A 27,866-nucleotide genomic window follows, 5' to 3' on the forward strand; every position below is an offset into this window, starting at 1 on the left:
ATGTTCTCATCTAAACAGCAAATCTCCAGTGGGGCATGTCTGGAAAACCATACATAGGAATCATCCAGTTACCTAAATCACCTTACCTCATTTTAATGATATAGACTGATGGCCCTATTCTAAGATATTATTATCTTATTCTCAGTCAGGGGTGTCCTAACTATGACCCACTGGACTGATTATCTATGCACCTGATCAACAGAAGAATTTTTAATTAGGGAAAATTATTTTAGACAAATTATAATCTTACTGACTGAATATCAATCACCAGTTGCATTTAATCAAAATAAGTTTTTTTTTTTATCTGGGCGCTATTCTGGGGGGTCCATTTAGCATTTTTAGTCAGACACCGGTCTTTATTTGATGAATAAACTCCACCCATTTGGTTCGTCGCTGGAGTACGTCGGTGTGTAAATAGTGCCGACCTAATAGCAAATCTTATTCACCTAGTTTGTGGTAAAAATCTGCCTCATTTTAGCTGATTTTCTGTGCAATGAAGAGAGTAAAAGCGAGCAAGATGCCCACTAACTTGCCATCTGTCAAAAGGACGTTACTATGGTTGGTTTCAGAAAAGGCTAAAAATGTTTGGTAACCCTCTTCGGTCTCTGTTTTTCTCCTGGATTCGCGCCCCGCTTCTAATCATGTGACATTGAAGGCATCAGCCTCACAGTCTGCGAACATCTGTGAGGAACGGTTTTCTTAATAAAAGCGACAGAAACGCATTTAAGGTTACCCTAACGAATCTGTATGAAAACACGAATAAGCAAATGAAACCTTTGTGCTTATGTATTTCCTCATTCAACTTAGACAACTGTGTAGCAATCCGAGCACATGCTAGCTCGATTGAACCAACATTCTGCTCTGCTGAAGCTGGGGCGCAGCAGCGTAGGAGCCTCTGATCCGACGATCATTTCCGACAACTCCGTATGGATTTAACGCCTGCATGCGTTGCTGCTTGATGCTTCACAAGGGGATGATCACCAATTATTTTGAGGATGGGGGAACCTTGTGACCGTACAAACTTCAAGAAGTGAGTATCTTATGAGCCATGTTAAGTTTAGTTAGGTTCATTTTGACCAAACTGTGGGTACACAACAAAACATCCATAGCTAGCATGTGAGCTAAGCCGGGTGAACATTCATATAAGGGTCGGTTATACCTTTATATTAAAATGTCCAAATGCAACTTTACATTGTGTGTGCTATGATTTGCAGTGGGTGAGAAAAAAAACACGTCTGCTTGTTCATAATATGACAATTTAATTTCAAATATCGACGAAAACGACACAAAACGGTCTGTTAGCACACTTAGTGCTAATGCTATTTGTAGTGCTAGATCTAGCCAGCATTGCTAGTGTTAGCCTCTGATGCGAGGAGATGTCGTCGAGCTGAGCTTTTGGTGAATGTTTTTAGATTCAGCAGATCTGAGTAAGTGAACCCCCCACACAATTTGTTTACAACTACACAGTCGTTTACATGGAAGTATTATCACGAGGCAAGATAATAAAGGTGTCACAACATGAGCTAACAAATTCTTCAAACATGGCTCCCGTGTGGTTGCTATGCTATTTTACTTAAGCTAGCCAAGCTTGTTTAGATTAATTTATTTAAATGCAATCAGAAGTTAATAGCTAACTTAATTATCTGTCTATACTATAACTACCATGTACAGCATTTAGAACGGCTAGAAACTTGCTTCTGACACAACTAATCATTTAGCAGCTCGTTATCACATCGGAAACGTCGCTCCTTTTAAAGGCCATGTTTTGGCTGGATCCACTCCTCCTATTCAGACCATGCTGCCATTAGATTTCAAGTTTTGTTTGAAAACAATTTTTGTCGAGTAGGATATTAATGTAGAAATACATTTTATAAGGACTAAGTTTAACCGTGTAAAGCCACTTGCTTGCTTTCGAGAGTTGTGGTAATAAAATGCACGTTTATCAACCAACGTTTTTGTGTATCGTCACTATTTTTAAAGATAAACGTGCATGCAGCCCCTTATCTGATTCGTGTGGTATGCTCCTACAGCATTGGAGACTATTGGCCCAGCATGCTGAAAAAGGGAACACTTACCTTTGTACAGAGATGGCAGAAAGTGGAGTGCATACTGTAAAAATGTCATTGCAATTATTTGAATATTCTTACATTGCATAATTTTCAAGTAAGATTTATTTTCTAACAGGTGGGTCACAAAGTTATCAAACATTCATATTATAAAGAAGAGACTTTTATGTTCCAAAACTGCATAGTATGATTTGTTGCTCAAAGACATTACTACCTCTGAATAACATTAATTGATGGCAACACATCATCGAAGAAGGATTTCTTTTTAATTGCAGGGACAGTCTGGTTCTTCCTGGGTTTTTTTTTTTTTTTTAAGTCTTATGCACTGATTCTGACCTAGCAGAGTAAATGCTGCAGTTAGGATATATCTGCAGATCTGAAAAAGATTAGGTTCCGCCTTTACGGGAACTTTTTTTTCTCCCTCCATAACTGATTGTCATTTTCGAAAACACCTGGATCCACACTGAACCGTTTTCAAAAATAATTATATCTGTACACAGAACTGGCCAAAGCTCTGTTGTTTACTTTCCTAGACCTGTAAGGGATAAAATATTAGACATACGCAAAAACCCTCCACATGAGATTCGTAAATGATACAAGAAAACAAGAATGGCAAACAATAAAACGAGTGTGGAGTCTTTTGTAGAATGTTTCCAGCTGCTGCAGTATTGGGTTATAGGTCAGGTTAGTTAGAGGTTGGGCTAATTCATCAGCGTTTTAAAAAAAAAGAAAAAAGAAAATGTATGCGTCTTTGCTCTGGAACTTTTTAATGAGTTCCAGAGTGAGACAATTCACTCTGGAACTCGTTTAAACTCCTCTGAAACTCTGTCTCCATCCAGTTTTTGGAAAATTTGTTACCGTGTGGATGGGCCCTTAGGTAACTTCTTTAAGCAACTGTTTAAGAAGCAGTCAAGAAATCTTTTATCACAACAAAGCTGCATCATATGAATTCATATAAAGTGCTTACCTGCCTGGTAAAAGCTTCGGCAATGAGAGAGTAACAACCTGATATTCTTCTCTTGATTTGAATCATCAAGAGAAGAAAGTGGAAGAAGAGAATCCACCCCTGTTAGAACTATTTGACTTTTGTAATGTCAACAGACCCATTAGATAGAAATCTTATGGTAATTAGTGAGAAGAGCAGCTTGAATTGTTGACTGTTTTTCTTAGATTTACAAATGTATGCCATTGTGTGTTTATTATTACCAAACGTAGAGGGGACACATGAACTAAGGAAATTTCTTGGAGCTTTGCTTCATTGTTCAGTATACATGTATATTTCTCAGACCCAGATTGTACCTCAACATTCAAGGGAGAGTTAGAACATTTTATTGCATAATATTGTAAGAGTAAGACAATACTTGTCTTAGGGCTGACTTTGTAACCGTTTCAACTACTGATGTCACCTTTCCTGTTTCATTCACAGTTTTCTCTTTTTTATTTTTAAGTAGCTATGAAGTATAGTGGCAAAAGCTACAACTGTGCAAGTTACTCAACAGTTTTTTTTTTTTTGCTAGGTAACCAAAGTAAGTGAGTTAGTTGATGCCACCCGTCTTGCTTTGCTGGCCTTTTCCTCTGTTGCTCTGCCCAGGCACGTGCAGAGGGGGGAGCTGGGGGTGCTTGAGCACCTGCCCTTTTTTCTCCTTGCCCCCAAGTGCCCTTTTGGTCAATTTATTTATTTATTTTTTTGGTATTATTATTTCCTAAGCCCTCTTCTGACACATAAAAACATGTACTAAAATTCTTTGCTTTTTTGTTTCTTTTTTGTATAACATAATAAGCCGGTCACCTTGTTACCTTTGACCTTTTGCCCGTGACGCAAGACGTAACTGCCTCTCGCGCAGTGAGATGAGGCGGCTAACTGGAGCTAACTGGAGATCAACGTAGCGAACGTTCCAGATTACAGAACAGTTTTGGGTGAATAAAGTGGAGTAGACTTGCTACTTGTCAGATGACGGAAAACGTTGAAGTATCGTTTCTGCTTCAGCTCAGAGTAACGGTTTAAGCAGAGATGTAATGAAATACAACAGACACGGACAGGCCTCTGCGTCTGCCTTTCTCTGAAGGACTACTGAGCGGGAGGAGACAGCCAGGTGAGGAAAAACTGTTCTTATCTATCGATTCAGTATTTTTATCATACAGACATTAGGCTGTTGTTGTTGTGCTATTAGCTAGTTGATAGCTAACGACTTTACTAGCAAAGCAAGATAACTGAAAAGCGTCTTCCCCGTATCTTTAATGATATCAGTCATTCTTCAGTATCGCTTATGCAATAAGGGCACATCGCCCGTCCAAAACCGATCATCTCCATAMTGAATATATGTCCGATCTTCTAATTTCCTTTGCTGCATAATGTACATTTCATTTATTCGAGCGTTAGATAAATGTATCTTGAAGGAGAATAACACTGAAATAATAGTCCAACAAGGATATTCATTTAGAATAAAAAATGACTCGCCCTGAATTACCATGATAGATATAATGTATGTAATAAAAGTGCCATTAATGAAGGGGAAAAAAACTCAACCCAGACTAAGTTTGGGGTCTGGTTTGCAGAGTGTGAAGTTAAATTTTTTTCCCAATTATTCAATGGAAAAAAAAATAACCTCAGTTAAGTAAAATAAAATTGTAATCAAAACTTTTGGAATTGTAATGATTCCTTTAAAAAAAAGTTTTGTTTAAAAGACTTTTTAAAAATGAAATAACTCATTTTTACCAAACATAAACATTTATTTGCACACATTAGAAATCTTTTGTGATTTTAGGCCCTGCCCACGACGTCATGTGAGAATCACAAGCAAAATTTTGAGTCACAAACAAACTTAGAATAGCAAGAACATTTTTATGACAAGTGCAAATAAGTTTGTTTTGCAAAAAAGAAAGTTAACTTCATGAGTCAAAAATGTGTGATTTAAAAGTTTTTTTTAAGCAAAACTCGGTAGGCTTTTCTTATGGTGACATGCATTAACAATTCAATATTTGCTTTTGTTTTTGTTTTGTTTTTTTCTTTTTTCTGCAGTTCCACGTTAAAGTTTGATGCAGCTCTGCTTTCCTGAATGGACCGTCTTCATCTCCACTGCAAGTGCAGCAAACGGGCAACTCTTTTTTTATAGATTGCAGTACACTAAAAGGTGGCATTGTGCCCTTGTTTATATTTTTAATAGTGTAATTCTGTAAAGACAAAATATGTCTGATTTACATATCTTGCTAAATTACGGGTTTGAATATTGCAATACTTTCCTATAACAAAATAGACCTGCAGAAAGAAATTACTAATAAAATATCTTACATATGCATAGTTGTATGCTCTATATGGAGATGTTCGTTAGCTTTGATTGTATATGTCACATTTTTGTAATGTATCATTGTTTATTAAACTCTGAAAGCTGAGTGGCTTTGTTAATATTTTGTCCTAGAATGTGTTTAGATCTGCCCTTTTTTGTTGTTGAGCACCTGCCCCTTTAGTGGCCTCTGCACGGCCCTGTCTCTGCCTACAGAGGAAAGGCGTACGCTGCTTTGCACTTTTTGTGCAAAGCAGTTTATGCTTTGCACAAAAGAAATGTATTAAATTTAATTAACAAAATTTATTAAATTTAATTAATTAAAAAAATGTAATTATTTTTTTTTTTCTTTTTGCAGAAAATTGTTTCTGGCTGTTTTGGCCAGTGAAGCTTATTTCATTTTAAAATTCTGTTTCTTCTTGTCAGATGTGGCGTCACTTTGGAGGTTCTCTGATTTGGATTATTGTCAGCCAGCAGCCTCTTCAGGCCTACTAACCGTAGGCGTGTTTCTCCATGGACACTCTTCTGAAGTCAGAGCTCAGGTATTACACAGCAGCAACTGTTATCTCGGTGTATATTTGTGCTATAATTTACGCACGTTCCCTATCGCACTCTCTTCTGGTAAAATGTTCACCTTAAAGTCTGTAAAGGTGCAAGATTTAACTATAATTTCTAGGCTTTTTTTTTCTTTCTTTTTTTCAAATACGGTGGGCAGTTCATTATGTGCAATATTTTGCATCGTAGGTGGTACTCTGTATTTCAGTTTGGCTCCCAGATAAGCTGAGGCGATGTCAAGAAAGCACTGCAAGATTGGTCAAACACATTTCTCTCCCTGTAGACGGAACATCAAAGGAGTTTGCAAGTCATGAATAAAAGCCCTTGGGCTTTTGCTCTTGAAGGAAGCACATGCTGCGGGTCTTCTATCCTCAATCAGTGGCAGTTGAAAACCGTCAGCAAACAGTTTTAGCTATTTGTTTACTTGAAGCAAAAAATAGTTTATGTCGAAGATAATGTTGTAACTGCATAAGATTCAATCTGCTGTTAGTTTGACTGAAGGCTTCTTGTACAACTCTTTTTATTCTAACGGATTGTCCCTGCAGAAACATCCCATTTTAAAGGGCAGAGAGAGAGGGGGGGAAAAAAAAGGAAAAAAGAAAACTCAAGGGAATAAACGACCCAAATGTTATTCAGTTTTCATAAGCCCGGTCTAAGAAAAGCACGCACTTAATAGAACAAAAATCATATAGTCACACTGGCTGAATATCAGTTGCTGGTCCCAGCATTTCACAGTTAGCTGTGGTAATATGTTAGATTGGTGTTTTTATTTACCTAAAAACCTTACAAATACATCGAGTCACATCCCCAAGCTTCAGACTGGGGCTTATTAGCATATAAATGAAAAGAAGTTCAAGATTTACATTCTTTCTGCCAATTTGGTGGGATGGACAATTAATTTCAACAATTAACCTGGGAGCTCCTGGTTTTGTTTCATTATTAGGTCTTTGTTCTTCATAAATGAATTTTAAAGTGTATTATTATATACTGTCTGCTCAGATTAATCCAAATTCAGCGAAATTGAAGACAGTGCTTCACTGCAGATGAACAATGGCCTAACTGAAAAAGCAGTCTTGGAGTTTTCGAAGGTAAAGAGCTGAGATGTTCTGCGTTGGCTTCCTTATTAATCAGATCTGACCAAGTGGAAATTGACTTTCTGAAGGCAACGATCGCGCACAGAAAGACTCACTAACACTTAATTAAAGGCAGTCGACGTTGGTGGAAGCTTGCAAAGCAAATTTCAGCGTTCCTTCGCAATCTGGAATTTACATGCCATGCAGCCCTTTGAAAGCAGAGAACAGTATTTGCTCTTCCAGACTTTATTTCAAAGCCATCCATCCATCCAATTTTCATGTTTAAAACCTGATCATTTTACAACTTTATTCTGAAAAAAATCGACTTAAATGAACGTAAAAAATGTGTCTGGAAACGTGGACTTTTGTTATTAAAAATGTATCGGAACCCTGAAGTTGCTGTTAAACTTTCACCATGAAGTGCTTCAGTTTCTCTTCTGGTCTGATGTCCTTACTCCAGTGTTGAAAGAGGAATTAAATGTGTTGACTTGAAGTTAATTAAAGCATGAAGCCCAAACTATGTGGCTGCACTGGGCTGAAAAGCTGCTCTATATGTGCTGGTTGGCTGTCACTTCTCCTTTTCTTTGTGAATGGAAATATAGTAGAGATTGGGTTCAAAAATTGATTTTTATGTATATTTTTTAACCCTGATCTCCAAAACTAATTATTAATGTAATATACTCATAGTTAAGGAAGAGGTATAATGTTTGAAATTTTAAATGTTTGTAGCGAAAAAAACAGTTTATGCTAAGATTTGTTCAGATGCATATCGCCGTTAGTTGGGTTATCTTGTAAAATGGTACTAATCACTGTGGACCGATTAGTACCATAGTGATTAGTGTGGTACTAATTTTTATGCATAAGTTTTAACAAGGAATCTGTAAAACCACTTTTGCCTTTTTCTCTTGTTTCTTTATGTTCTCAATGAAACACAGACAGGAAGGAAGTGCTGCTTCTGTAAGTTAATTTGATAATACTCTACAGTTTTGAGAATTTCAGCAACTTGATTATTTATTTTTTATTTTTTTGTTGTGCATTCTTTTCCCTATAGGTGAAGGTGGAGGGTCTATCCACGTCAGCTCTGATTAAAAGCTTGTCTCCCCGAGTCATGCTGTCCAATCATCTTTTACCAAAAGGGACCATGAGGGTCAACCTGGAAGATCAGGGTCGTCAGAAAGTGTCCTTCAGCTTCTCGCAGACAAAAAAGCCGCTGCAGAGTTCATTCTTCATATCTGCCAATTCTGATACGACTGTCACTGACCCTCACAATGCCTCATCTCAGTCTATCTTGGACAAAGTGGGAAAGAATACGGAAAGCAAAACGGAGCAAAAGCAGGCAGCCTTGGCGCCGTCATCTACACCGGAGAAACGTTCTCAAACGTCGGCCTCGCCCTCAACTCGACTCCAAAAAAACTTAGGAAAGATGCATTTTAAGAAGCAAATTATTAGCGTTTCTGTTACTGAAGAGAGTCCGAAGGCTGATACGTCTGAGGAGGTGCACGTCTCTGAATCAGAGGTCAACTCTCAGAGTGACACTGAAGCTCCAGCTCCCCCGCCTGAGAACGTCATTAATGACGGCTCCCCTAAATATGTAGCCACTGAATCCTCTGAGACAAAAGAAGATTCTAACCTCAAGAAATCACCTTCCTCGTCCGGAAAAGATGGCGAAAGTTCCAGTTGTACTGATCGGGATTCTAATGTGTACAAAAGGAAAACCAGGTCACAGTCAGACAATGCTCCTCCTTGCTCTGAATCTGACGGTGACTTGACCCACGCGTCTTCCAGCCGCAAATCAGAAGATTCAAAAAGCAAAACAAGCTCTGACAGCCGGGTCAAAGAGGCAAAAAGGTCTTCCTCTAATTCACATGCGGGGGAAAAGGAGAAAAATTCCTCCAAGCGCACAGAGACTCAAGAACGGTCTTCTAGTTACTCCAAGTCTGATCGTGATTCTAGGATGCCTTCCTCTCGCTCGTCTCGCTCGGACAAGGACCGCAGGAGATCCAGGACTAGATCACGTTCTAGATCAAGAGGCTCTCGGACAAGTTCGTCTCACTCCAGATCCGAGAGGTCCAGGTGTGACAGAGGTTCTCGCTCGGAGAGATCGTACTATCACGAATCTGATCGGCGGTCCCACAGGAGTTCTCCACGCAGGGAGAAAAGACGTTCCCGCTCTCGGACTGAAAGAACTCGGTACAGTTCTGACTCTGAGGACGACCACAGAAAAACGAGGACGAGGACGTCCGGGTCCAGCAGGTCATCTAATTATTCTAGCTCACATAAAGCATCACAGTCATCTTCCTACTCGAGGTCAGAGAAGTCTTCAAAATCTTTAGAGTCTCCTCACCCCTCAGAGACTGACAAAAGGACACAGTCATCAAAGTCTGAAAGGACTTCAAAGCGTTCCTCAGACTCAGATTCCCAACATAGGTGCTCTCCTGATTTGGACTCCAGTTCCCGCAAATTTAGCAGTCATCACAGGTCTGACACCAGTACCAAATCATCTTCTTCTAGTACACATAGCAAGTCCCAATCACATGACAAGAACAGAAAAAACAGCTCCGGTGATTCAGAGGGAGAACACAAAACAAAACCTCAGTCTTCTGAAGTAAATACAAGTTTGTTGGAGAACAGTAAAGACTCTCAAGAGAAAACAAGTAGACCAGGATCAAAGCAAGTAACTCCCTCTAGGTCCTCCATAAAATCCCCTAGACATCACAGTCAGTCAGATGACATGTTTTATAGTCCTGCCAAAGCGCCATCATGTGAAACCACGGCAGAATGTAGTCCTCAGACAGAAAGAGAAAAGTCAGATTCAGAACCAGGTGAGGATGCACAGGGCGGTCAGGGTGATACGGAGATGGTTTTATCTACTGAAAAGACTTTGCAAGAATGTTTAGGAAAGACGGAGCAAGTAAAACCAGTACTTGAACTAGAACCTGAAAATGCCTCAGCTACAACCTCGATCGAGAACCTAAAGCTTGTCGACGTCACTCTGGAAAACGTGTGCAATGTGAAGGCCAGCGAGTCGGAGTTGAACTTAACTCCAACTGTTTTAAATTCAGTTGAAAGCGAAAATAGTGTTATCGGCAAAGTGCCAAAACCCTCTCTTGATGCTACAGAAACAAATGATGAGATCCAGCAAAACACTAATTTGGAGATTGTTGAACCAAATGACGTTTTGGCAGCCGAAAATCAATATGACCCACAAAAATCTGATTTGCCCTGTCTAGAAGCTGAAAGTCAGCTTTCGGAAGGACAACAAAGTAAAGATGCCGCCAAAAAGAGTACCTGCACTACCAGAAAGTCTCGCTGGGATATTGTCGGGCAAGACTCATGTGAAAATGATAATTCAAACAGGGCTGTTTGTGCAGAAAGCAATCTCAGCCCTAAAAAAGTGGTATCCGTCAAAAGAATTGAATTCTCTAATGACGGTGCTCAACATGACCTGGACAGTAAAGGTAGCATTCAGTCCAGAGATGCTAAACATTCCAACGTGGAGCAGGATGTCTCTTTAGTGACCTTTAAACATGAAGACCAAAGTGAGCCTTCGCAAGCAAGCACCAGCATTGACCGCTGTGATTTCAGTTGTACTACTCATAAACCGTACACAGATGAGCCTTCACACATGAACGATCAGTTATCCCAGATTCACTTAGCCACGTTAGGAAACATCCAGAATATTGATGCCTGTGAGAATAAATTAAAGGAGAGCACACACAGGAATAAATCCAGTAAAAGAACAGCCGCCGACCAGGATATGCTAGCAACGCCCAGTGACGCCAGTGACAGCGACAACTCCGCGTACGACTCAGATTGCGACAATGCCATAAAGCAGTTTCACTCTGTGGTTGTAGTCCCCAAGCATTCCTCCCTGACAAAAGATGGACAAGCCTCTTCATGTACCCCTTTACGTATTTCAGAACAGCCCGGCACCCAATCGGGAAAATCTAACCAAGTTAACGCACAACAAACGCAAACCACGACAACTAGCTTTGCTGAGTCGCCTCATATCGCCGTGCTCTGTCAGTCCCAGAGCAACATGATTGATAGCACCAGTCACTCAGAAGGTTCCAACGCCATCGGCGGTCAGCTTTTCGGAGCCGATCATACCGGTGCCCAACGAAGTGCAACGGATTCAATCCCTTTGCTTGATCATTCCAGACAATGTGAGCAAAGTTTGAAGCATCGTGAGATAAGCAGTCAAGGCGAGCAGGTGCACTTGCAGTACCAACCCAACACCCTCTCTGACAATATCAACAGCAAGATGAGTTTCAGCTTGGGCTGGGATTTATCTCAACCAGAGCAGCCTACCAGCACATGCCAGCAGCCCGACAGCAGCTACGGACCACAGTTAAACACTAAAGCAACCGCAACAGATTCCAAGGAGCCAGAGCAAAGTATTCACTCCGGTACGCACCAGTTGCCAAACATGCAAACCATCAAAAGACCTTACCTCCATACGCACCACGAACATTATCAGGAACCTTTGAGTGAAATCCACCCGGACTCGCTCACGAATGACCACGATGACTACAGAGCGGAAAAGTCATCGAGTCATAATAAAGCACTAAACACTCCAGGATCAGCGAGCTCAGTGCAAGGTCCTGAAATTAGCAGCAACAGCAGGGGCCCTGCTTTACCTGAGCCACCCAGAGAGGATAATCATAGACCCCACAGAAGTAGAGGACCGCCCAAGAAAAGGCGTCCGGAGATTGAGTCAGATTCGGACAACGAGGCAGAAGCTGGACCGTCTGGAAAAAGGGAGCGTCAAGAAGATGTTGCAGTTTCTAAAGAAGTAAAAGCCGAGGTAGACCGACCATCGCTCACTCTACGCAACTTTCAAGATAGCGGCAGATGGAAAGACTTGGCCAAGATTAAAAAGATGCCCCCTTACTTTGACTTAATTGAGGAGAACAAGTACCTAACTGAGAGGTAAAGAGATGTCCAGCAACCTTTTATATTGTCAGAGTAACATTTATATATATTTTTTTATTCTTTAGAGTTTGACAGATTAACTTTTTGTAACATCTCTTGTAGAAAGAAAAGCAAATCTCATCGAGATATCAAGAGGATGCAATGCGAGTGTCCAGTGTTGTCGCGAGAGGACCGCGCAAAAGGAGTGATGGCGTGTGGAGAAGACTGTTTAAACCGACTCCTTATGATTGAATGGTAAGTCGCAAAGAAACACTTTTGCAGCTTAAAAGAACTTTGCTTTAGAAGTGAACATTTTGTAAACCTCGAAATCCTCAGAAAGAAGCGAGTCGCTGAGGAAATAAGTCAATACTGTTTAAGCACAGGAGGTCTCGTATTTAACATCCTTAAACCATTTAAAATCCCTGATTTGCTTCCAGTGAGTCAAAATGAATTCTATATATATATGTTTTTATATATCTTGCAGAAAAGATTTTAAGGATTTCCAGAAATCTTTCAATTTTGGTGCATTGAATTTTGTTGCTTCAATATGTTTAGATAATTTGTTTTTATTGTAATTGTTAAACTACATAGTGCTCTGGATGCTACTACTGCTAAGCTAGTGTAGTTCACACTAAATCAGATAATTCTTTTATTAAATATGTTGTTTTTATCTTCCTTGAAAAGAAAAGGTGAATCTGGTGTCTGAAGGCCTTTTGCACTGAATTGTAGTTAAATTTGCATTTGTACGTCGTTTTGGATTCAAAGCGGCTGCCTAACGCACAAGCAACAAGCCAAAGTATATAACATGCATATTTTCACATCACTTTTATTGTTTTCTTTCTTCACAGCTCGTCACGGTGCTTGAATGGAGCATATTGCTCTAACCGTCGCTTCCAGATGAAGCAGCACGCGGACTTCGAGGTCATCCTCACAGAAGACAAAGGCTGGGGACTGCGTGCTGCTAGAGACTTGGTTCCGTAAGAGTTCTAGCTGTTGTCTTTGTTAGATATTATTATTCGCAAGATTTTTAAATTTTTTTAAATTTTTTTTTTAGCTCTGTCTCATTTTGCATAGTGTCAAAAAATATATAATTTCCTTGTTGAGTCATAATTTAATGAGACGCTTTGCTGTTGGTTGTTAAGGTCGTAGTTTGAGATCAGAACCATAACTGGTTCTGTTTTTTTTTTTTGTAATTTCAGAAACACATTTGTCCTGGAGTACTGTGGCGAGGTGTTGGACCACAAAGGGTTCAAATCAAGGGTGAAAGAATATGCTCGCAACAAGAACATCCACTACTACTTCATGGCACTAAAGAATAATGAGGTGAGCGAGGCTGTGATAGACTGTAAATGACCACCTGAATGACCGAATGAATGAAACGGTAACCTTCCTGTTGCCGCGTTGCATCTCTGCAGATCATCGATGCGACATTGAAGGGTAACTGCTCGCGATTCATGAACCACAGCTGTGAGCCAAACTGCGAGACCCAAAAGGTACTGAAGCAAAAACAACTTTTAAGCAATTTATTTCTGAAAGTTCTGTCGTCTGAAATGTATTCATTTCCAAAACGCTTCTCTAGTGGACAGTCAACGGCCAGCTCAGAGTCGGGTTCTTCACCACCACGGCCGTCGCTGTGGGAACTGAACTGACGTTTGATTACCAGTTTCAGAGATACGGGTGAGATTTTCCTCCAGTTGTCTTTTATGCCTGAATTGCATTTGTGGCAGATTTTAAGTCATCATCGTAGAGAGAATATTTAAGAGGGCTTCACCTTTGCTTTTTCTAATTGCTGTGCAGGAAAGAAGCGCAGAAATGTTTCTGTGGGGCCCCCAGCTGCAGAGGCTTCCTCGGTGGTGAGAACAGAGTCAGCGTTCGAGCGGCTGGAGGGAAGATGAAGAAAGACCGCAGCCGAAAGAACGCTCTCACCACGGTCAGTCTTAGCAGCGCCACGACGGCGGCATTTCTCCAATTATACTTTATTAGTACCTTTTGGAGATATGCGTGTTCACTCCAAGAAAAAAATATTTTAGCAATAGTTCAGTGGAACCACATTTTTTTCCACAGGTGGATGAGGAGCTGGAGGCGTTGCTGGAGAATGGAGAAGGCCTGTATGACGAGAAGCAGGTGGTGTCTCTGTGCAGACTGATGGTCCGAGTGGAAACCATGGAGCAGAAGCTCCTCTGCCTTAAGCTCATACAAGTACGAACCCTCAATGCGGCTTCGCCTGCGCTGTTTGTGCCCGTCCCTGAAATCCTCCCGGTGTGTTTCATGTGTTTTTGTTGTTGCACAGGACACCCAGAACCCATCGTGCCTGAAGCAGTTCTTGGATCATCACGGCTTGTCCTTGCTGTGGATCTTTATGGTGGAGCTCTCTGAAGCTAAAGGCAACAGCGCTAATAACAACAAACTGCAGCTAGAGGTGAGATTTATTATACGTTTTTGTTAAGACGTTTGTAACCTACAGAAGTGTTTGTACACCAAAACTTTTACTCATTTTCTCATGTTATAACCATCAACTTTAATGTGAATAGTAAATATTTTTGAAAAAGGAATAAATGGCCCTCAAAATGTTTTTAAAAAAAAACCTGGAATGGTGTACATTTTTATTCAGCCCCACTGCAACCAACTTCCGCTAGTCTCCAAGTTAGTAAACAGAGACCACGTTGGTGTAAAGGACCCATTGTGACTAGCAGTTGCATAATATTCCTAATGAATGTCTACAGAGGATTAAGGCAGCAATGTGCCAGTTGCTTTCTGGGATTTTTGAAGTATTTGCATGTTTTGCCCGCCCTCAGGCCAGCTCAAGTAAACATTTAGAATATTTTGCATATATTCAATTACACACCAGCCCCAATTTGGCCTACGTTTGACCCACATGGTTAGATCAAAGCATAATAATGTAGATTTACATCCAACTGAAAATCAGAAACTCATCCATTCATCCATCCATTTTCTTCCGCTTATCCGGGGTCGGGTCGCGGGGGCAGCAGCTTCAGAAGGGAGGCCCAGACTTCCCTCTCCCCAGCCACTTCTTCCAGCTCCTCCGGGAGAACACCAAGGCGTTTCCAGGCCAGCCGAGAGACATAGTACCTCCAGCGTGTCCTGGGTCTTYCCCGAGGCCTCCTCCCGGTGGGACCTGCCCGAAACACCTCACCAGGGAGGCATCCAGGAGGAGGCATCCTGACCAGATGCCCAAGCCACCTCAACTGGCTCCTCTCGACGTGGAGGAGCAGCGGCTCTACTCTACAGCTCCTGGATGACCGAGCTTCTCACCCCATCTCTAAGGGAGAACCCAGCTACTCTGCGGAGGAAACCCATTTCGGCCGCTTGTATCCGTGATCTCGTTCTTTCGGTCATGACCCAAAGCTCATGACCATAGATGAGGGTGGGAACATAGATCGACCGGTAAATCGAGAGCTTCGCTTTTTGACTCAGCTCTCTCTTCACCACAACAGATCTGTACAGCGCCCGCTTCACGGCAGACGCTGCCCCAATCCGCATGTCAATCTCCCGCTCCTTTCTTCCCTCGTTCGTCAACAAGATCCCCAGATACTTAACCACCACCCCAGTCTGCCAATCCATGGGAACTGCCCCCGATGTCCATGTGATATTGCAGAGTCACGTGAGCCAACACCACCCTACAACATCCAGAACCTTAAGGAACTCCGGGTGGATCTCATCCACCCCCGGGGCCCTGCCACTGAGGAGCTTTTTGACCACCTCGGCGACCTCGTCCCCAGAGATTGGAGAGCCCAACCCAGAGTGCACTGGGTTGGGTGTCCTGGTGCCTTATGTGCACTTGGCACCAGGACACCCTGGTGACAAGTGCACATAAGGACACCCTTATGCTTGAACATGGTGTTCGTGATGGACAATCTGTGACGAGCACCGAAGTCCAACAACAGAACACCACTCGAGTTCAGACCGGGGGGGGCTGTTCCTCCCAACCACGCCCCTCCAGGTCTCACCGTCATTGCCCACGTGAGCGTTGAAGTCCCCCAGTAGAACAAGGGAGTCCCCAGGGGCACTCTCCAGTACCCCGTCTAAGGACTCCAAGAAGGGTGGGTAATCTGAACTGCTGTTTGGCCCATAAGCACAGACAACAGTCAGAACCCGTCCCCCCACCCGTAGGCGGAGGGAGGCTACCCTCTCGTTCACCGGGGTAAACCCCAACGTACAGGCGCCAAGATGGGGGGCAACAAGTATGCCCACTTCCTGGCCGGCGCCTCTCACCGTGGACAACTCCAGAGTGGAAGTACGTCCAGCCCCTCTCAAGGAGACTGGTTCCAGAACCAGAACCATGCGTCGAGGTGAGGCCGACTATTTCTAGCCGGAACCCCGGTGACCCGCGTCCTGCCGAGAGAACACCAGATCCAAAGTTTGTCTCCATCATAAGGGGTCTTCAGGCTACGCTTAGTCTGGTTCCTCACCTAGGACCTGTCTGCCTTGGGTGACCCTACCAGGGGCATAAAGCTCCAGACAGCATAGCTCCTAGGATCATTTGGACACTCAAACCCCTCCACCACGATAAGGTGGCAGCCAAAGGAGGAGAAAAAAAAATCAGAAACTGAACACAAAAATTCACAGATGCTACCCGTCCAGCCTGATGGAGCTTGAGCTACTTTTGGGCAAAAATTTAAATCCCTAGGCATACAAAGCTTCTTGCTGGAACTGCAACAAGATGTTCTTCCTAGTATGGCCTCAGAGAGATTGAGACCACCCATCACATTTTTTTTGTAAGAATAATTAAAAGCCATGTTCCTCCCAGTATCGGACTAAACACTACGTTTGATTTTCTACGGCAAAAAAAAAAAAAAAATCTCACTAAGACACATGGAAGGCAATTGTCATTTTGTCACAAAGTAGCATAAATTCTTTTGCAATTTATGCTAGTCATGAAGCCCTTGCTGCATCTAATCTGCATGCCTATAATCTCTTCTTACAGATCATGAAGACCCTGGCTGTGCTCCCCATCTCGACGAAGAACATGCTTGAAGAGAGCAAAGTCCTGACCCTCATCCAGCGGTGGGCTCAGATTAAAACCCTCCCTCAGCAGGCTGAGATGGATGGCTACTCCAGCGAGAACACGTCCCGGGCCCAAACCCCTCTCAACACTCCCGACGGCTCCTCTGCCAAAATGGCTCCGGAGCTGGATGGCGACGCATCCAAACCTGCCGTTTACAGGCGCCTCAAGATCATCAGCGAGAACAGCTTGGACAGCGCTCTGTCTGACGCCAGCAAGGCATCCGACGGGAAGGAGGACGAAGAGGAGGAGGAGGAAGCTGAAAACCTCAACGCCGACCCTCCCGATGGAGCGAGCTTGAAGGAAGAACACCTGAGCGAAGTTGTGGAGCCGACAAAAGAATCCGTGGAGGGGTTTGGGAAAGAGTTGCCAAGACAGGACGAGTCGGAAACGAGCTCAAACAGTCAGCAGCAGCCCCAGGATGTGGACATGAAAGATGAAGCAGAGTTAGATTCGAAGATTAAGGAGACAAACGAGGGTCCGACAAATGAAGCTGAGACTCCAAACGTTCCATGCGAGGAGGCGAGTACAAAAAACTCAGAAAGCGAAAAAGCGCCAGAAAAGGTGGAGTCAGAAGGAGACCTGGCCTCTGTTAAAATGGAGGAGCCAGAGAGTCAGTCCAACCAAACGGTTCCTGCAGATGTTCCGACCGAACAGCTGCAAGAGACGAAGGACACGCGAAAGGAGGCGGCGGAGGAGGAGGCGAGTACCGAGCCCCAGCTCGGCGAACCTGCCACAGAAGCTCCGCCGAACTCCGAGACCCCAGAGGCTCCTGTCCATGCCGAGGGGACGGCAGCCCAGGTGGAACCGTCGGTGATAGGAACGCCGTCTCAGGACGAAGAGGAAGGCGTGTCGGACGTGGAGAGCGAGAGGAGTCAGGAGCCCCACCTCAGTGTTTTGGACATCAGTGGCATGGCAGCCAGACTTCTGGAGAGCTGGAAGGACCTGAAGGTCAGTGAAATTAAGCCAGTCAACTTTGTGTAAATGTTTTAAATGTTGCGTCCCGAGAGCTCAAATTAACTGTCTGTTCAGGAGGTCTACAGGATACCAAAGAAGACTCAAGTGGAAAAGGAAGCAAGAGGTAGGACACATTGCAATATGTTTCTGGTTTGTTGGCACTGAATTTTTGAGTTTGATTTAATACATAAAAATTTCTTGCAGATCGCAGCCGTGATCGTGACTTGGCTTTGACGCCACGCACCGCCTCCGGCAGTCGGGAACGGGAAAGAGAGCGAGAGAAGGAAAGGGAGCGCGACAGAGAGAGAGACTACGACAGAGACCGAGACAGGGATCGGGACCGAGAGCGGAGCCGAGACCGGGACCGAGATCGGGACCGAGACCGAACCGCAGACAAAACCCCTCGCAACTCTGAGCGACGGAGAAGGCGCTCGCCGTCTCCGCCCCCCTTACCGTACGAGAGGAGCAGCCGCCGCAATGAAGAGCGGTAAAGCATTATGCACGTTTTTTGTTTTTTTATTATTTTGAATATGGAAATGATGTCTAGCTTCCTATTTATTATAAAATAACGAGCTTTTCACAATATCAAATACATCTTAAGGAAGCACAACTACAACACTATAACCAGAGAAAATAGCTGCCAAATTCATTTTCATTTTGTCCTCAACGGGCCGGTGATTTAGCAGTGTTCTGCTGAAAAGATTAAAGATCTTTCTCAATTAATACTTGGTAATACTCTGAAGTATGAGAAACAGAATGTGGGGTTTTCATTAGCTGTGAGCCAGTCATCAAGACTTCAAGAAATAAATGCTTGAACTATATCACTTTGTGTGTAATAAGTTTCTTTACTGTAGAAGTTCCACTTTACATAAAATAACTTTGCAGCGGTTTTCTGTTTTATTGAGACGCACCTTTACAGCATCTGCTAGAGAAAAACACTATCTGTTTTCCTCAAATTTTTAAGGTTTGACACGCCGAGCAGCAAGACACAGAGAGGAGCTGGAGGAAAGGAGCGCAACAAACTGTCCACAGAGGAGCGCAGAAAGCTGTTTGAACAGGAAGTTGCTCAGCAGGAAGCTCAGAAGCAACAGCAACTTCAACAGCAGCAGCAGCAACAACAGCAGCAGCAGCTCCAGACTCTGACTTATGACCCTCTAGTCTATGCCTCCAGCCCCGGCTTCATCACCTACCCTCCCGGGTACCCCATGCAGACCTTCGTGGATCCCACCAACCCCAATGCTGGCAAAGTCCTCCTGCCCACCCCTGCCGTTGACCCGGGCCTCAGCTACGAACAGACCTCTGCCCCAGACCTCAGCCTCCCCTCTCCTTCCTCCACATCCCAGGCCGCTCCGGTCTCTAACGTCTCCCAGCACATCACCACCACCAACCTCACCACAGCGAACCCACAGCAGTACACTCAGCCAGCCGTGGCAGCCCAGGAGGGAGGGGTGGCCGTGCTTTCTGTGTCGGCGCCACAGGCCCCTCAGGCGCAGGGTCAGCAGAGCTATGCCACGCTGTGGGACCCCACCACCCAGCAGGCGGTGACGGTGCAGACGCAGCCGGCCCAGCAGTACGCTGCGGCTCCGGGGCCGCCGCAGACGGCCATCTATTACCAGGGCCAGCCGTGCCAGACCATCTACAGCATCCCCACCGCTTACCCTCAGGCCAACGCTCCGGTCATACAGGTAGAGCTCCCAACGCCGAGCCTGTTCTGATCAGGACTTCACTGAGATTTTCTGATTTTCCCTAATGAAATCATATTTTCTTAATCCAAAATGTGTAAATCTGTAACAGATGTGTTACAAGGGCTTTTTTTTTCTTTTCTAGATCTGGAGCTTGAAAATATTCTAAGTTTGTTGGCTTAGTTTTGTAATCTTTTTGTCGAGATGCTAATATATTTATTTAGCCAACAATTATTTTAGTTTATCATTCTGAGGTTCAATTGGATAAAAAAAAAATTACCACATTTTTGCAATGTGCCAATTGCAATATGGCACAATTGCAAAATGAGCTATATTTATGCATATTTATTCATAAATATGCATAAATAAATATGCATATTTGTTTATGCATAAATAGGCATAAATATGCCTATTTATGAATATTAGAAAAACAAAAAATAAACAATTCAATTCCTTTTTCAAATAAACATTTTATTGCCTAAAACTCAACAGAACAACATTCATTCTGCTGATAGAAAAAACTTCTAACATGTGAACAGCTTAATCGCTTTGTGCTCGACTTGGCATCGAGACGATCAGCCTAATCCGTTGAATACTTTTTTAGATTAACCAACTAATTGGAAAGCAAAAGTTACTTGGGAGATTTTATTTTACACAATTGGAACCAGGTGAAGCTTTTCAATAATCAGTTCCTCACAGTTAATCTGAATAATCGTTTTAAGCCCTGAATATGTCGCACATCACAGCTCAGTTTCAGTTTTAGTTGAATGCACCAGCTCCGCCTAGTTGAATAGGTCGTGGGTATCAGTTGAGTCAGTCTGCTGTGTGTTTCCAGGCGTACACTGAGCCCACAGCCGGCTACCTGCATGGCCAGCCGGTGTATCCGGGTCATCAGCAGGGCGTGGTGGTGCAGCAAGGAGGCACAGTCACCACCATCGTCACATCCCAAACTGTGCAGCAGGTAATCACGACGACTGCTTAGTTTTGAATTTATAGACGCTGCCACCAGGCTTAGCAAGTTTTATTATAAAACTAAACATTCACATTTTTAGAAATGTACAATTTTCATACTTTCAGTGTGTTATGCTGTGATAATAAGACCATTTGAAGATAATTGTGGCTTTTAAAAGCAAGTGTTTATTAGAGGTGTGCCGATCGATCGGCCACCGATCATAATCTGCCGATTTCCGTGAAAAAGTGTATGATCGGTGATTGCCGATCACGGTCYCTTGTTGCCGATMACACAAACCGATCACCTGCATCTCATTTCGCAGCCTGCCTGTGCAGCTGGTCTCCTCTTTCATTCACACTGCGCACATGCGCAGCAACAAATCCTAAGCAATGTGAAACTATAACGCACTGAGTGAATGGGGCAAGTTTGCGTGTTGTGGTGGAAAATTGAAGCACGTGGGGTGAAGCAGGTCAAAATGCATCAACACGATGAATCTAATATGGCATCAAAACAATGCCATACTTGACAGAGTTTGGCTACACCGAGGCTCACTGCAGTAAAAAAAGACATATGGAGGATCAGATAGCAGGTAAAGCAGCGCACAGCAACAAACACTCACCCGGGTTAGCATGACGGTCAGAAAGCTAAACTAATAACCCGCAAAATTATTTAAGTCTTCGAGCTGCGATGAAAGATGCTGGTTCTGCTCTCGCTGTTGAACCGCTGCTACGCGCTACAGGTAGTAATATTTCACAAACAGAGCGCCGCTTCTGCTGCACCTGGTAGTGACTCTCACACCGAACCGTTGCTTAAAGCTGCAGCATCTAACCTAAAAAAAAAAACATTTTACATACGTATTAAAACTTTTGCTGTCCTAACATGAGACAGATGATCTCTAAAAAAATAATCGACCTCCTCCCTGTTCTGCATAATTACTCCGCTCAGTCAGAAACAGCCACTCAGAACTAGCAGTAATCAGCTAACCGCCATGCTATCAGGAAATTTTCATTCAGTAACTCTGGATTGTTTATTGTAATGGAGCCTGTATTTGCCTTTGAATGTTAAGTTTTATACTTGAATTTTTTGGCAATGTTGAGAGGTTTTATTTTGGCTTTTTGCATTATTTAGCCTCTTCAGAGCCTTCATATCAGTTATCAGTCTGTTAAAGATGGTATTATTGATAGCAGTACAATTTGCAGAATGCCTGTTTTGTTTAGTTTTCTTCTTGGAAAAAGTTATTAAAAACAAGTTTTTGTCTAAATTAAGGTGAATTCATGGTTCCTTTTTCCACATAATGTAACCGGTAGTGTTTATGATTTAAAAAATTATAATTATGTGATCGGTATCGGTGATTGGTATTGGTGATCGGCCCTCATGGGTGATCTGAATCGGTATTGGCAGGAAAAAACCTGATCGGCACATCTCTAGTGTTTAAATTTTACATAAACTGGGACATAAACTTACTTCATGTCCCATTTAATCTAAAAATTATTACCAAATGTGTACTTTGTTTGTTTCATTCCCATAGAATGAATGTAATAAATAAATGAATGTTACATTATCAAGTGTCAAAGTAAAACAAATCACATACTACTTTGAATTAAATTTATTAGCGTCTCCTTTTCAGTATTAAATATTTAAAACTCCAATATCTAGTATAACCACATGGGGGCAGTATATACCCAAGCATTCTTTTTCAAAGAGATTATGCAAATATTAAGCTTTTTATTTAGTTTGAATTACTCTAATATCTGCTGTATATTTTTCATGTTTCCATTGCATGGCTGCGGTGGATTATTAAACTGTGCTTGACATTAATCACAAATCAAATAAAAAATAAAAAAACATGTTGGAACATTATTGTTAGAAATACAGCTGTGAGACTAGATCTGTGGCCGAGATCTGACCCGGTCATTTCGTTGTTTAAATAAAAGGTTATTCCGATTCGGCTGTTGTCATGGCCTTTCAGTAAACAGAAGAAGGAGAAAGACAAAGAGCTGTGTGAGGAGAAAAGAATGAAAACAGTTGTCTGCTTTGTAAAAACTAGGAGAGACCACCAGACCACCTCTAGGCAGTCATTTGCTTGTCAATGCCTGCAGGTTGAAAGACCCTCAACAATGTAAATAAGGTTTTAAATCTTGTCCATATGAGAAACATTCTCACATTCTGAACCTTACATTGAAATCCTATATATATATATATATATATATATATATATATATATATATATATATATACACAGGAGAAGAATTTATTAAAGGACAAACCTGCTATTTTTTTTGTTCATTATTAGATGCAGGTAAAAATTGTCCCACTTTCTGTATCTTTAAATTGAAACAGCATCCATTTGTTGAGCCTCTAAAGAGATTTTAGCGATGCATTTCTTCCTCACATGTATTTTTTTCTGTTCACCAGGAGATGATTGTACCCAACAATGTGATAGACCTGCCCCCCCCCTCTCCCCCGAAACCCAAAACAATCGTCCTACCTCCCAACTGGAAAGCAGCCCGGGACCCTGAAGGCAAGATCTACTACTACCACATTGTCACAAGGTAGGTGTAGCTGTTTGTGTGTGTGTGTGTGTGTGTGTGTGTGTGTGTGTGTGTGTGTGTGTGTGTGTGTGTGTGTGTGTGTGTGTGTGTCACTGTGTTACTTGAGAAAAGTCCCATCATACGTCTTGATCTCTATGTCATTTTGCCTCCAGGCAAACGCAGTGGGACCCCCCCACCTGGGAAGGCAGCAGCGACAACACAAGCGTGGATCATGAATCTGAGATGGACCTGGGAACCCCGACCTACGACGAGAACCCCTCTAAGGTATTTCGTGAGCGTCAGAGTAAAACGGGAAAACCCGCCGCATTTCTCGTGACGACGATGCCGCTTCGCTTTTCCGTTTGGGTCCCAGGAACTTTCTGCGCGAGTGCCACAGAGCGTGATTATAGTGTTTGTGATTAAAGATGCAGCACCAGTGATTACTTTCAGCTGTTTCTCTCCAGGAAGAGGGGGAGAAAAAAAATCCTTCTGCACCACATCATTCCCAGTTGACTGTTATAAACTTGCTGATGAGTTTCCCCTCACATCAGAACCAACACGGAGACCGAAATTCCAAGTGTGCCCACTCACTCCACTACCCCCCCATGCCCCCCAGCCCGAAGGCCAACCGGGGGATTGGGGGGGATGCGAGCTTATCTCCTCTTCCGCTACACCGTTTGTTTTCCCTCTTTGTTTTCATCCCGTCTCCGGCAGTGGTGGAAACCATCTGGAAAGTCTCGCTCTCATTTATTTGCGGCCTCTTGCTTTATGGTTTGGAGGAAGCACGCTGCCGCTGTGTCCTTTTTGTCTCATTTGAAATGGCACAGTAAGAAATTGAGGGAAAACAGCGGAGCACAATGAAAACATAAACCGCGTCTCATGATACAGTCAGTGTAGATTCAGGACTCGAAGGCTGCCAGGGCTCCCACGCAGTCTCGAAATTTATTTAAATATGTTTTTGGATCTGAACCCATGTGGGGAAAATGTGATGTCTTTATTTTTTGGATTTATTCTCTGTCTTTGCTTAATCGTCCGTCCATCTTTATATTTATTTGTTTGTCCCGCTGTTTATCTCCTTTGATTTTTTTTTTTTTTTGCTGATTCTGTAAATAAAGCATGGCTCCTGTAAGAGCTATGCTTCATTATAAGATATAAATAGGATCTACTGTGGATGAAACCTGTTTCAATCTCCTCCTGGTAGATGGTGTTTTGTTCAGAGTGATTTCAATAAGCTATTGTTTTTAAAGGCTGGAGCCGCAGATGGTTCATTGTGACAGGATATCCCTGATCTAAAATAGCTGATGAACGAACCTTGAATCATAAACGGTGCTAAACAGCTGTTTGGTTTGGCTTATCAAACACAGAAAATATCTTCTAGGTTAATATAGTTATGCAATGAAATGTGACAAACTCCAGTTTTGTTACTTCACCAACCTCCCTGATTGTGATTGTCGCAGTTCTCCACAAAGACGGCCGAAGCAGACACTTCCAGTGAATTGGCTAAAAAAAGTAAAGAGACGTTTCGCAAAGAGGTGAGTCCAGGTCTCGTCATTACCTCCACAGAGGTTCCGTCCGATGTTCTTATGTTCTTTTCGTGTGTTGACCAGATGTCCCAGTTCATTGTGCAATGCCTGAATCCTTACCGGAAGCCGGACTGCAAATCTGGACGCATCAGCAACACGGAGGATTTTAAACACCTGGCTAGAAAGGTGAGCAGGAGCAAATGATTTGGCAGGGCACTAACGCAGTCTGGAAAAGTTTGAAATGTTTCCTAGGTCTGGATAGGGATGGGAAAAATACAGTAATAAAACCCAGATCTGTTTTAAAACTTGCATCCATCCGTTAGGGGGTTTTGTGTTTTTTTTTTTTTTTTCTTTATTTCTACTAGGGCTGGATGACAAAGTTTTGAAGATTAATTTTTTATTTTTTTTCCCCACCAATGCATTTGTTGGGTTTTCATCGTTCAGGGTGATGTCAGCAAGCCCAGGGCCGCCATCTTGTTTGACAAGCGTAAACTTTGAAATCAAGCCATCTGTAAGACAAAGTATTACAGATGTTTTTTTTTTAAATATGAGAATAAAGTCATAATATTAGGAGAATGAAGTAATTATGTTATGAGAAATCCAATGCAAGATGTTGAAATGAGGAATATTGAGCATCTTGCGAAGCTATACTTTAGTATAAGTTTTACATACAATTACATGCATCAGCTTCCAATTATTATCAGTAACAGGTCTTTGAAACGTTCCTGCAAACAGCTGTGTGTATTTCACAGGACCTGAACCGGTCATATCAGATCCACTAATTCTCACAGCCTGACCCTAATACTCCCTGGTACAACTCAAAGAAGGGATGGATGACTGAAATAAGCCACTTTTTTATTATTTTTTTTTAGAAAAGAAATTAGCAAAAAAAAAAAAAAGATCAAAATTGGATGGAAAAAATCATCTGTTATTTTCCACATCGCCCAGCAATAATTTATACTTGCATAAGCTGCCTCAGAACGCTTAAGAATAGTTTAATCCTGAAAAAAAAAAATGTTTCTGTGCTGTTAGTGTTTCAGTATGTTCCTTTCATTAGCCTCTGTTTAGTCACAACATGACTAAAGTTAACCTTCTAGTAACATTTCCCAAGTCTTCCCTGATTCACAGTTTAATAGCTGACCTCCCTCGATGTCACATCCTTGAGAGAAGCCGTTCCACGTATACAACACGTTGCCGTCCCGTATCTTTGAACTCTCTTAAAGGGCTCTTATCACTCATTTCCTCAGATAGTTGCGTGGCTCCTTGCGGTCGCGTGGATCGGCCACTGCAGTACATGGATAAGTTTGGCTTATCCAAAAGGAATTCGGTCTTCCCAAATTATAAAGAGCAAACCATCTACGAGGAGATTAACGATCGAACCGCTTCACCACGCTGCGTTGTAATTACGTGTCGTAATGGCGTGATTTACTGCATCCCCTGTTTCGGACGACATCCGCTAACGGTTCTGTCTCTGCTTTGCGTCGCCAGCTAACTCACGGCGTCATGAACAAGGAGCTGAAAGCCTGCAACAACCCCGAGGACCTCGAGTGCAATGAGAATGTGAAGCACAAGACTAAGGAGTACATCAAAAAGTACATGCAGCGGTTCGGCTCCGTGTACAGGCCCAAAGAGGACACGGACGTGTACTGACCGGACCGAGCCGCGGATCTTCCCGTTTGCCTCTGCGCTCGCTCACACTGGAGAAGCACAGTTTTGCCTTCCCTTTCACTCCTTTGTGGATGTCCTGGACAGTGAAGTAGTTTATTTTCTTTTTTTTATTATTATTTTTTTTTATGTATTTATGTTAAAGAATTTGCACTGCTGCCCAAGAATCTCTCCTGGCTTCATGAAACGCACAGAAGGCTCCACGATTCAAGACTTTTCAGGTGGCTCGCTTGAGCGCGATGACACAGAGGGGTGCTACAGAGACTAATGTGTTCACTGACTGCCTCACTTTTAGCTTTTTGTTGTTTTTTTTTTTTTTTGTTTGTTTCCCCTCTCCGCTATTAGATGTTCCTGAGATGATCCCTCTCTTTTTAAAATCTTTCAGCCCTCGATCTGAAGTATTTAGTGATATAAACAAAATGAGTCTGCAGAGCTTTCCGCTGACTCTTTCTTGCCAGCCCCACTTCCACTGACTAAATATATCTGGTGCTGCTTTTATCTGGGCTGCCGAGGTCCAAGCTCTCTCACTGTCCGAACCCTGCTCACTTCACCAGAAAAGCCTGCAGCCTCCTTTTTTTGTGTGTGTGTGTGTTAAGAATGCCACCGACAGGCCGAGGTCCGAGTGGCAACCTAACGGAAATTCCTAGCAATGTGCCCTCACTGGGAAATGAACTTTTACTTACAGTCCACTGAGGGATCAGCCAAGGACGAGCAGGTTGGGGAAGGGGTTGGACCTCGGGCGTTACTTGATCTTTTATCAATTTACAACCTGAAACAGGGTTGAAAAGTCGTTGATTGGTGTGCTGTTTAAACTGAGGAACAGTTTTTATTTCATCCAGCCCCTTCCCCAACCGTCTTCTTACAGGAATACAAAAAAAAAAAAAAGAAGAAAAAAAAAAGAAGTTTGTAGCATTGCAGTTTTAACATTTGCTAAAAAATGTTGTGTGCTTTGGGTATTTTTTAATAGATAGTTCTCATACTGAAGACCTTTGGTTTGGTCGACTTTGCTCCATGAACTCATTAATTTCCCATATGTTTTTTTTTTAGTTTTTTTTTTTTTACTGTTGACAGTAAAGGTTTGTTCTCTTAGCATTAGATCACGACTTCCTCACAGCCCATTAAATTGCATTAAACAAAGTTCCAACACATGTACATTGCTTTATATGTGAATATATTGAATAATAGTTTTTGGGAATGTTTAAATGAGCAAACACTTTGTAAAAGGACTATCATTTCTTGAATAAAGTGTAAATAATGTGTAAAAAAAAAAAAAAAATTACCAAAGCTGTAAGCAGGAGTGAAGGGCCCACGGTCACAGTGAGCCCACCCATCCTCACCAGCTCAGTCCTCCTGATGCAGTTCCCACTTCAGCCTGTCTAACTCAGTTTTTCTTTATATTATTTTATTTTCACTGGCCATGGAGGTAAACATGTTTTCTTTCTGTTTGTTGTTGGTGGCGTTTGTTTTGTTTTTTAATTGTTATTTTTCTATGTACAAAAGTAAGTTCCACCCTACTCTACTGTAAGTATTGTGTAAGCACATTGTCATACCGAGTGTACAAACATTTTAAAAGATAATAAACCTTTTTTTTGTAAGTGAAGGCTTATTTTTTGTGTTGTGAAAAAAAATTGCAGTTTGCAAATA

General features: G+C 42.4%; 1 protein-coding gene across 2 annotated transcripts; it reads left to right on the forward strand.

The window, feature by feature from the left end:
- Positions 1–630: 630 nt before the first annotated feature.
- setd2 (SET domain containing 2, histone lysine methyltransferase) lies at positions 631–27,817 on the forward strand. 2 transcript variants are annotated; one of them, XM_008432573.2, is made up of 23 exons: positions 632–1,030; positions 5,774–5,889; positions 6,902–6,990; positions 7,911–7,932; positions 8,027–11,907; positions 12,013–12,144; positions 12,738–12,866; positions 13,089–13,212; positions 13,305–13,382; positions 13,469–13,566; positions 13,687–13,819; positions 13,954–14,088; positions 14,180–14,308; positions 16,835–17,863; positions 17,945–17,993; positions 18,074–18,356; positions 18,834–19,554; positions 20,387–20,512; positions 22,919–23,055; positions 23,208–23,319; positions 24,492–24,566; positions 24,642–24,743; positions 26,046–27,817. In XM_008432573.2, the coding sequence occupies exons 5-23, from the start codon at positions 8,084–8,086 to the stop codon at positions 26,205–26,207; spliced, it is 7,578 nt and encodes a 2,525-aa protein (XP_008430795.1). In that variant the 5' UTR covers positions 632–1,030; positions 5,774–5,889; positions 6,902–6,990; positions 7,911–7,932; positions 8,027–8,083; the 3' UTR covers positions 26,208–27,817. The 2 variants fall into 2 exon arrangements, with proteins under 2 accessions (XP_008430794.1, XP_008430795.1); XM_008432572.2 differs by lacking the exon at positions 6,902–6,990 and having other exon boundaries at positions 631–1,030.
- The last annotated feature ends 49 nt before the right edge of the window (positions 27,818–27,866 follow it).

Source organism: Poecilia reticulata, linkage group LG16 (assembly GCF_000633615.1).
Source record: "Poecilia reticulata strain Guanapo linkage group LG16, Guppy_female_1.0+MT, whole genome shotgun sequence".
In the NCBI taxonomy this organism is placed as follows: Eukaryota; Metazoa; Chordata; class Actinopteri; order Cyprinodontiformes; family Poeciliidae; genus Poecilia; species Poecilia reticulata.

Coding starts and splice junctions, on each gene's coding strand:
- setd2 (XM_008432572.2), top strand. CDS start 5,861: ATGGACACTCTTCTGAAGTCAGAGCTCAG. Junction 17,864..17,944: donor AGAGCTGGAAGGACCTGAAG/GTCAGTGAAATT, acceptor CTGTCTGTTCAG/GAGGTCTACAGGATACCAAA. Junction 24,567..24,641: donor AAGAGACGTTTCGCAAAGAG/GTGAGTCCAGGT, acceptor TGTGTTGACCAG/ATGTCCCAGTTCATTGTGCA.